Genomic DNA, 10,919 nt, shown 5'->3' on the forward strand with positions numbered 1-10,919 from the left:
CTGGATGCGGTGCGGTCCGTGTGCCACCATTCCCATAAGCGTCTGATTGCGTGCTTCCAGGGCCAGCATGGCACCGAATCTGAGAGGAGACATGTGAGTATGGGATGCAGCCCAGCCCCATTCCTGTGTCTTTATGAGGCTGTCCACCCTCCAGCGTGGGTGGTTTTTCCCAAGCAGCATTAGTGTTGGTCTGTGGGTTGGTGCCTTATATCCCTGCCCATGCTCATGACAGTTCCTGGCCACGACATTCTTTCCCACTTAGACACCTCTGGGCTGAAAGGCCTGCTCACCCTGAATCTTATCCAGGTATCTTTAAAGCCCTGGTAAACAGTTTGTCAGTGCTAAGAGAATGAACGTGCCAGGAATCCCTTGGCAAAAATCTGAAAGCCTATTCTAAATTGACTTAGGAAGCTGAAGTTGTTTACTGACTTGCCAGCCGAAAAGTCACAGATTGGGATGGACCTGGGGTAAAGCTTGGTCTGTCTCGTTCTTTCTCTCCCCATGCCTTTGTCAGTATCTGCTTTGTCCATAGTCATGCGCCTTCATGGTTGCAGTTTGGCCACTATCATTATCCATGGACTTCATTCTTCCTGTGTGTGTCCAACAGGGTAGAGCCTCTCTTCTGGTATTTTTCTTACTGGAGTGAGAAAACTTCTTTTCCAAGCCCTTAGTAGACAGGAATCTCTTCCCACGGCATATGGAGACACAGACTGCATTTAGGAACATTTCCATTCCATCCCAATTACCGTGGGCAGGGGGTGAGGAGAAAGGATGCACTGGTGGGTGAAAACTGGCTGGGCCCAGCCCTCGAGCCTGGTGGTGGCTCACGGGCTTTCTGGAGCATGCTGTTGTGGAGAGGAAGGGTGGACTCTGGGAGGGCCACTAGGAGAACACTGCTCACTAGGCAGTTCTGTCTTTGCCTTTGAAAGCTCCTAGCTTATGAGCTTGCATCCTCCTTCAGATCCTTTGTCATATTAAGGTGCCAGTTTCAGTGACTTATTGGGAAGCTAGGGTTTGCTGTATTTTTGCTTGTTACCAAAGGTCTCAAGAGGCAAAAGTAGCATGCCGGTATCTATGTTACCCTTTTGTATTTCCTACAAACATTTATAGGGCACCTTGACAATAGGGTTATCCCTCCTCACACAATATTTAGGATTCTACAGTTGTATATATACAGAGTAAACATTTGTGTGTGCCTACAGTTCCAGGAATGCTTGCCGCTTGCTCTAACAACCAGACCCAGTCCACTAATTCTGCCCTTACCATTCTTTTTCACTGTCTTGCCTTGGCTTCTGCTCTGCCTACTTTTTCCTGGAGTGGTACTAGGTGTAGAATCCTGGGGTCACTCATGCTAGGCTAGTGCTCTGCCCCACGCTATGCCTCCAGCCCTTCTGCTTATCCTTGTACTGCTTCTGGTAAGGTTCTGTGCTTCTCTACATTCTCCAAGTCGTATTCTCCAGGCCTCCTCTGCTCTTCTTCTGGCTTCTAACTCATATGCTTATGCCAGTGACTTCAAAACCATTTTCTGTTACACAAGAGCATTCTTACCTTAGAAGTCCATCTTAGCATATATGAGTAGTTCTTCCTTCTGTGCCAGCACTCTTGAATTTTGTCTCTCCTCTTATGCAAATAAGAAACTATGGGGTTATCTCATTTTATCCTCCACCCTCCCACAGCTGCCTGACTAACAATCCTGTGATCTTCTCTATGAATATCTTTTAAAATTTTTTGTGTCTCTGCCACATTTGCCTTAATGCAAGGCTGGATTACTTCATCTATGGACTGTTGTAATCACCTCCTGAGCTGCATTTCCTGCCTCTAGTTTCTTTCCTTTCCCATTTGTCTTCAGCTTAACTACCAGAGTCAGTTGCCCAAAATACAAATCAATCCTATTATCCTCCTGCCTAAAAGAATAGAATGAACAAAACCCTCAAACAACATAAAACAACTTCTTCAGTGATTTGTAACAGAGACCAGAATTATACTCCTGGGTTATTTGGGAGAGACAGTTTGGATTGCTATTAGGACTAGAGACGCTGCTGGCACTTAGGTCTGGGAACCAAGATGATAATGTGCTACTGCACCTGGGGAATTAGTTCCATACAAGAGAATGCCCCAGAGTGACCCTTTGAGGGTCACTAGCTGGTTCCCATTGCATGGGATGAAGTCCTAGCCTGTTTGCATTACTTTACCTTTGAATCTGGCCCAGTTTTGCCTCATCAGCTTTTCTGTGCTTGGGTCCTCTCATTCCCACTGTAGTCTATCCACTACTACACCCAGTGCCCTTCTCATAGGCGTGTCCTGTTGACTGGCTATCCTCTGCTTTGAGGTGTGATCCAGCAGTCACGTATATTCACTAAAAACAGTTTGTCAGGCCCTTACAGTGTATGTGTGCTAGGGACATAAAATAAGTGAAATGTAAGTGTTTATGGTTGGTGGAGGAGATACGGGCACATGGATAGTAAAACAATGTGGTAAATGAAATATGTGCAGGATATTATGGGAGAGCCAAAGCAGGTACCAAGGGGGAGAGTGGGCATCAGGGGTGACCTCCTGGAGGAGGTGATGGCTGAGCTGTACAAGAGGGAAATTGTGGCTCTGACAGGAATATTCCATGTCACAGGAGCAGAGGTTCTTGGTCCTTGTCTCTGAAACCTAATGCATGCTTTTCCTTTTCCAACATCAATCCAGAGTGCCAAAGACAGGGCTCTGAGGAGAGGGAAGGAGTGTGGCCACGGCAGTGCTGCATGGTGGGTAACCGTGAGAGATCGTGCACTGTGGAGAAAGTCTCGGCAGTCTGCATGGCAGGAGCTCTCGCAGGCTTGCCAGAAGCCTGCACATGGGACGGGCAGGAGCTGGAGGGGAGAGGTGGAGCTGGTGGCCTTCTCTCTTCTTGACTGGCATCTCCGCTGACACGCAGAGCTTTGGTTGTGGGCCTTGTGGGATCTAGCATTACCTGTTTCCTATGTAGCTGGCGTGGATGTTACACTTTAAGTGCTGTTCACCTGTGGGGAGCCTGGAGCCCTCCCTGTGGAGTTCCTTGTTGTAGTCAGCATTTTTAGTGAGCTTGTGTGTTCTGCAGGATCTCCTTGTTTATGTTACCAGGAGGAGGATTGTGGATTTAGGTCAGGACACAAACCGCAAAGCTATGTGATCTAGGATCTTGAGGGACACTTGTCAAATAGACTGTGATATTTTTCCTCACAGACTGAGGGAGTTTCAGAGTGGCTGAAGGTGTATTTCTCTTCATAACTGCACTTGTCTTATATTTAACCTCCTTCTGAAAGTCAGCCTAGAGGGTTATCTCGCATCACAAGTTTAAGTCTGTCTGTGAGCCTGATCACAGAATTGTCCCATGATTCTGGTTGCAACTAAGTTGCAAACATACATGTACTATGTATGCTTGCAGTTCAGAATTGTGGAAGGCATTAAATATGTGAACTGAGGTACCGCTATAGTTGAAGCATAGAAATCATCCTCTGTTCTCATACCTTCCTGTCTAAAAGTATGGCAGCCAGGAGTGGTCTTCTTATAGGTGGGGAGGAGCCTCTTATTTTATTTATTTGAAAATATCTCTGAGGGAGGGGAGATGGGTTATTTGAAATGTTAATTTATTGTTTTGAATTGGTTTTATACTTACACAGTCAAAATATAGAAGATAAAATGAAGGCTCCCATAGCCCTTGTTCCCCAGGTGCCCAGCCAGCATCCTTGCCTGGAGCCGCCAGTGCTAACAGCTTCTCAGATGCCCTTCCACAGACATTGTCCATGGCACAGAGCCCAGGCACAAGTGTACCCAGGGCGCCCTTTGTGGTGACAGGGTAGACCACGTATTCCTTCTGGGAAGGCCAGTTTCATGTGGGGCTGCAGATCTGAAAGCATTCTTTTGTAGTAGGTGATGGTGTTACAACCAACCCACTTGTTACTTTTTTAGACTATCTCTACCCATGTTCTGAGATAAACCATCAACCAGTGTGAAAAGACACCGAACTGGGGCTCAGGCCATCAGGACCGAGTCCTGCTCACCTAGGGTGTCTGGCCAGGCCACTGACCCTCGCCAGGGTCTGAGTTCTTTGACTGCAAAGATTAAGTGATCTCGCTGGCTAAGAAACAGACCTCAGATAGGAAAACAATTGGCTTTCTACTTAAAAATACTACAGTAACTTTTCTGTATATTTAACTAGATTTTTCCCCCCCAGTATCAGGGATTGAACTCAGTACCTTGTGCTTGTGAGGCAGGCGACAGCACCACTGAGCCAAATCCCTAGCCCTTAACTAGATATTTTTACACATTTAAAGCTAACTTTATGATTATAGCCAAGTGAAGACCCAGTTTCACAATGTTCTAGCAACCGGGTGTGGTGGTGCATGCCTGTAATCCCACCATTCAGGAGGCTGAGGCAAGGGAGTTGCCAGGAGTTCAAGGCCACCCTGAGCTTCATAATGAGGTCAAGGCCAGCCTGGACTGCATAGCGAGACCCTGTCTCACTACTAAAAGAAAGAAAAGAATGTCCTAGCAAAAGCATTTTTGAAAAGGAGTATTTTCCTGTACTTACCTATGATAGCCCTCTAGAGAACAGGAGCACAGTACCGGCTGAGTGTCTTTGTCTCAGTGTGCCGTCCTGAGCACTCTGTACTCTGAACATGTCCTGAGTGCTGACGTGATGACATGACACTTGGACGTGTTCAGATTTGGAGCATTTAAGATTTTACTTTTCAGGGATCTTCAGCCGGGGAAGTCTGGGCAGATGGTCCAAAGTCCAAACCCTCCAGTCTCTGACACTTCTGGTCCAGGCATTTCAGATAAGTGACCCATAAACCATATGTGGTCGATTAATTAGTAACAATAACAGCAGGAGCAAGAAGAACCACAGCTCCTGTTTCCCAAGTGTGTACTATGTGCTAGGTACTTGATGGTGCAAGGTACTTGACGGTGAATGTGTCTCATGTAGTCAGCAGCCCCAGCTGGGACCTGGAGATGAAATCACAGAACTGACTCTTAGAAATGGAACCAGAATCAGCTCTCTTTTCGGCGCAGTTTTCCAGGAGGGAGAGATCAGTGGACGGTGATACAAAAGTCATTGAGAAAGGGTCCAAACAATAATGGAAAAAACAAACAAAACAAAACCAGTATCTTTTCCCTTCCAGAAAAAACTCCCTCTGACAGCACTTGCTCAGAATATGCAAGAAGCATCAACTCAGCTGGAAGAATCTCTCCTGGGGTAAGTTGGCTCCTGGTAGAAGGTTGTAAGGGGTGGCACACAGTAACCCTGGTGGGACCAAGGGACTTCAGGCAGGATGGCGCGCCCTGCCTGCCTGGATGGAAGCAAGGCCTTGTGGAAGAAAGTAGGACACAACTGCTGGTGTGGCTGGGGATCTTCCCACTGGTAGGAGCAGGGCTGGAGTTAGAGGAGGCAGAGCCACTAAGAAAAGTACTGATGTGACTATGGCAATGTGTAGTCCTCCAAGTTTAGGTATGAGGAACTTTGTCCTTCCCTTGTTCTGGGTGTGACTCACATTTATACCCTGACCAGTCCTTTTCACTCCTACGAGTAGCTTCCTGTCGGAGTGATCATCAAAATACCAATCAAAAGGCCAAGGATGTAGCTCAGGAGCACCGAGCCTGTCTTGCAAATGCAAGGTTGTCTCAAAAGAATGTATTTTCTGAATTATTTGGTTTTTTTGTTTTAACTTAAAATCTTTAATTCTGGTTTGTTTGTTAAAATATATTTATTTTATTGTTTTGTTTTGTTTTTGGTACCAGGGAACGAACTCGGGTCCTTGGACTTGCAAGGCAGGCCACCGAACCACTGAGTTAAATCCCCGGCCCTAAAATATATTTATTTTAATAGACACATAATTGTACCTGTTTCGGGGGTACAGTAATTCAGTGCAGGTCCAATGCATATGGTTCGAATCGGGATAATCAGCATACCCATCACCCTAGACACCTGTCACTAACCAGTGGTTGGGAACAGTCAAAACCTGTTAGCTGCTATGGAATATGCAGCTAATTGCCGTTCTGCTGAGCTATGAGACCTTCGGAGTGACTCCTCTCAAGCAGCTGTAGCCTTCTACTTGTTAGCCATCCCCTCTGTATCCACCAGTGCACTTGGCTGTAGAGCTTTTCCTTTTTATCGTAGGCGTGTAAGCCAAGCTTGGTGACACACCCCAGTAATCTTAGCACTTGGGAGGTGGAGGCAGGAGGTTCACTGTGAATTTGAGGCCAGACTAGGTTAGCTAGTGAATCCAAGGCCACCCTAGAATAAATAGTGAGACCCTGTCTCAAAACAAAATCATTAGGCATGCATTATTTAAATAATAAAAAAAAATCAAAGAGAAAGTGATTTTCATTGAGGAAAAGATTATGCTTCCTTCTACCTGCTTATCCAGTGAGACTGGTGTCTTTAATCTGGCTCTGTGCTATCTATCGCATGGGCCCTGCTTCCCAGCTGTGCATGGCTTTTGGGTATTTCTGCCCATTTCCCCGAATCTGTAGTCTTTCCTTTGTTCTTGGGAGTGAATGCTTTCCCTGCGCCATGTGCTTTTCCCCTTCCTTTGTGCTGTCTGGGTGCTGGAGGGCAGGGGCGCCTGTTCCCTCCACATTCGCAATTCCTCATGCTGACGCCATTGCCCTCACTCGAGCCTGGTGCTGTGTGCCGGCCCTGTGCTGAGTGCTTTCTAGGTGTAGCTCATTGGCTCCTCAGAACCACCTGGGGAGAGCCGGGTGTGGTGGCGCACTCCTGTGATCCCAGCACTCAGGAGGCTGAGGCAGGAAGGTTGCTGTGAGTTCGAGACCAGCCTGGGCTACATAGTGAGTTCCAGGTCAGTCTCAACTACATAGTGAGACCCTGTCTCAAAAAATGGAAAAACAAAACAAAACCCCCTGGGAAGGTGATATTAGTGCTTCTGTTTTCCAGATGAGGGTATTGGCCAAACAGGGTGAGAAGACAGCCTGAGACCACACAGCTGTAGAAGAGCAGAGCCTGGATTTAAACTCAGGCAGCTGTGCCATGGCCACCTCTCACCATGCCACACTTTCTAGTGATGCATGAAAGTCACAGATCCCTGGGGGTCAGGGCCAAGGGGGAGGAAAGAGAGAGAGGATCAGAGACAGTGGAGTTACCTCCTCTGTGTACTTGGTGTGACACTAGCAGTGAGCACAGAAAATCCAAAAAGGAGTCATGTAACATGTCCTTTCAGCGTTAGCCAGGTCCCTCATCTGCACAGAAGAGAGCCAGCTTTTAACACCACTGGGACTAGATTGCTGGCAGACATAGGAAAACACGTCATGGATTTTGTATATTCTTTAAAGATTTTCAGGGCACTTTGAGAACACTTAGTTCTCACTTGGTGTGGGAACCTAATTCTTGGGTAAGTTGTGCCCTCACCTCATCATTCACTTCTGCCTCTAGAGTCTGTGTGTGAAAGACTCGCGTTCATTTTAAAGCACAGGTCTGTTGCCTCAAATTTAAGGTGGTAGCTGTGTGTGTTGTACAATGGTTAGAAGGCTTTATTGGGTGGGCAGTGCTCTGCTGTGTTCCCGTCGTACAGCAAGCGGGGCTGTCACCGTATGAGAATCTAATACCTGTCTAACTAGCACACACGCTGTGTGGGGGGTCTTGTCATTAAAGGAAGATGCTGGAGACGTGCGGAGACGCTGAGAATCAGCTGGCTCTGGAGCTCTCTCAGCACGAAGTGCTTGTGGAAAAGGAGATCGTGGACCCTCTCTACAGCATAGCGGAGGTGGGTGCTTGCCCTGGGCAGCACGGGCTGCATGGTGAATGGTCCCTGTGTGTCTAAGACTTGAATAATCGGTGGCTTTAGTACCCGTTCCCTTTTGGAACTAAAGGGAGGAACTTGAGGTTACAAGATTTTTTTGTTTGAGAGAAAAACATTTGTAAGTAAATATTGTATTTTAAAGTGTTAAACTGAAACCCCAGAGGACATCCCGTTTGGTATGTTTTCCTCTTAGGTGGAGATCCCCAACATCCAGAAGCAGAGGAAGCAGCTTGCTAGATTGGTGTTGGACTGGGATTCGGTGAGAACCAGGTACGGTACTGCTGTCAGAAAGGCCGTGTCGCGTTAGGCTCTGTGCCATCCCCAAGCCTTCGCTGCCCCACCACGGATGAAAGACAAATGAGCACACAGTGGATTGTCCTTTGCTCTACTGACCGGGTTACAGCCATCCACCCCTCCTTTAGTCCTCCTTCCCTCCAGCATGGCAGTGGGAGTGAGAACAGTCTGTCCTTCCTGAGGCAAGAGTGAAAGGAAACAAACAAAAAGAAAACTGAGTAAATCCATTTAATAGGAGAGAGGACGGGCTTGGGAGAGCAGAGTGTAGGGATAAATAGATCGGCAGTCCGGCCTGTTCCTGAGGGCCCTACCACGTCACAAGCCCTTTGCTCCTGTAATTATCCTTCGTGGTCAAGAACTCTGCGCTCCCGCACGCAGGGCTCCTGTGACTCTCGCCCCATCCACAGGCTGCCGACCTGTGGGTTTCATGTCCACAGTAGAGCAGTGATCTGGGCAGGATTGCCACCCAGCTCCATCCTTGAGGACCTACGTGCTCTTCGTCTTGGGTGTGGAAGGGCTGAAAATAGGGAAATGAGCACCTACGGCCTGGGCTCTGTCTCAGCACACAGCAAACTTCTGTAGAGGGTCAGAGTAAAAAAAAAAAATTTTTTTTTTTTTGGTACCGGGGATAGAACTCTGAACCTTATGCTTGTGAGGTAGGCGGCAGCACCACTGAGCTAAATCCCCAGCGCCAGAGTAAATATTTTTGACACTGCAACCCAGATGCCCATCAGAACCACCGGATTCTGGTGTAGAATAAAAGCACCTGTAGGGCCCAAGGGTGTAGCTCATTGTAGACTGCATGCTCACCATGTGTGAGGCCCTGGGGTGGGGAGAGGAGGGGTACAGGGAGAGGAAGGAAGGGGGAATTTAAAGCATCCATGGACAGTGCATGTCTGTGCCCAGTAAAGCAGGCGGTTTTGCCGGCCTCTGCTTCTCAGACTGTCTCCATCCTTGCTGCTGCTCTGTGAAGGAGGCGTGATTGCTTCTGTTTGTCTGACGTGTTCTGATGTAACTGCCATCAGGGTGCTGCTCTGTGTCGGGCGCTTTGGTCACAGAGATGAGAAAGTGGCCAGAGCAGGGCTGATCTTGTTCCTCAGATGCTGTTGGTATTAGATAGATGCATCACTGACTTAATATCCATTTATTTGGAGGAGAAAAGCCCCAGTCCGTTAAATGTATGAATCAACTGTTCAAAAATAATAAGAACTAGTAGATAGGAATATCTTCTCTGCACACAAGTGTGCACACGTGTATCTGTTCTGTCTCCTACCCCTGCCACTTCTGCAAGGCAGGTCGTGGTCACCGTCATGGTGTCACCAATGAGGCAAGTGAGGCGCAGAGCCGCATTCCCTAGGTCACATGCGGGTTCAGTCGGAGCCTCTGCAGCCGCACTCCCAGGGCAGCATTGTCAGTACTGCTCTGCGGCCTGCTGAGGTGCACATGGCAAGTGTGCAGAAGATGGTGTTTGTAAGCACTGCAGTGACTGCTGATGAGTTTTCATGCTGCATCTTCGCAGTGTCTACATCTTAGTGCAAAGTGTTAACGTGTCCCACAGCACCAGACACATAGTATACAAACAGGAAGTCAAAGCACCTTTGAAAAACCAAAAAAAACTGTAGATTATTCCCCGTCCAACCCTACTACTATAACATTTTTTTAATGCTTTCATAGCTCTATTTTTGAAGTTTGGCTTTTACCTGCTAAAAATAACCACGGGTCACAGATGTGAGAGCAGGGCTTGTTCCCAGAGGCACAGGAACATTGTAATCAGAGCAGGAGAGCAGAAAGTCTGTGGCTGATCACTGTGGAAGGGGGCAGCATGGACTGCTTTTCAGCAGTGGATCTGTGTGAGGTCAGGTCAGGGTGACTGTGTCCAAGCCCATGGAGAGTCCTGCCCTGGGGGGAAGCTAATGTCTGTCCTGCCCTGGGGGGAAGCTAATGTCTGTTTACCTGCTTCTGTTCTTAGAGAATAACTTGAGCGGCTGTCCAGGGTGCTGACCCTTTCCCAGGTAGAGTCTGTCCTGGGGAAGGCTGTCTCCTTTGCTGATTCCCTGAGGCTGAGCGTGTCCAATCCTCAGAGGCTGGCTGCCCCTTCATTTTGCAGGTGGAACCAAGCTCACAAATCTTCAGGCACCAACTTTCAGGGGCTTCCATCAAAAATAGATACCCTAAAGGAAGAGATGGATGAAGCTGGAAATAAAGTAGAGCAGTGTAAGGTATGGTATGAGAGCTCCCTGGGGAGTGTGTGTGTGTCAGCGTTTTGTATCTGCCAATGAGGGATAATGTCAAATACTGCAAATTATGTTTATAGAATTCCTATCAGGATATTCGGAATGATATAAAAAGGAGTTTTTTATTCTTTCTCTACATTATAGACAAAATAAAATATTATTTTTAGTAGAAAATATTTTTTAAGAGATGAGTTTTGTATATTCCCCCTACATCTAGAGTAAACTATATGAAAAAATGAACAAAACACACTTATTTTAAAGATTTGAGGAGGATATTTTAAAACCTTGGTTAAGCTTATTTGAAATAAAGTAGCAAAGAGAAAAAAAATCCCGTAGCAAAACATATCATAAAGTTACACAGTGCACCATAGATATAAAAATAGATCAGTGCAAATACAGGTTTTCTAGAACAAATGTCACAAGATTTAATATATAGTAATTTAGTGATCATAGAGACATTAGAAGGCTTCTTTTCTTTTTTTTTTTTTTCTTTTTATTGAGTTTATTGGTACAGTCTAAGTATACAGTACAATTACATTCATCATTGGGATTCTGTACCTTTACATAATAGGTCTTGATTCTCATTTTTCCCCTTGTCCCTCCCCTCCCT

At 46.8% G+C, this 10,919-nt stretch overlaps 1 protein-coding gene across 2 annotated transcripts in view; it reads left to right on the forward strand.

Moving 5' to 3' along the window:
* Positions 1–16: 16 nt before the first annotated feature.
* Positions 17–10,919, forward strand: part of Arhgap17 (Rho GTPase activating protein 17) — a 48,667-nt gene continuing 37,764 nt past the window's right edge. For both annotated transcript variants that reach the window (XM_019207400.2, XM_019207401.1), the window contains exons 1-5: positions 17–93; positions 5,148–5,221; positions 7,634–7,745; positions 7,975–8,051; positions 10,183–10,294. In XM_019207400.2, the coding sequence (XP_019062945.1) occupies positions 5,181–5,221; positions 7,634–7,745; positions 7,975–8,051; positions 10,183–10,294 (342 nt within the window). In that variant the 5' untranslated portion in view covers positions 17–93; positions 5,148–5,180. The remainder of the gene's footprint in view (positions 94–5,147; positions 5,222–7,633; positions 7,746–7,974; positions 8,052–10,182; positions 10,295–10,919) is intronic.

The sequence above is a fragment of the Fukomys damarensis genome, unplaced genomic scaffold, assembly GCF_012274545.1.
Source record: "Fukomys damarensis isolate Sample0158 unplaced genomic scaffold, DMR_v1.0_HiC HiC_scaffold_34, whole genome shotgun sequence".
Classification (NCBI taxonomy): domain Eukaryota; kingdom Metazoa; phylum Chordata; class Mammalia; order Rodentia; family Bathyergidae; genus Fukomys; species Fukomys damarensis.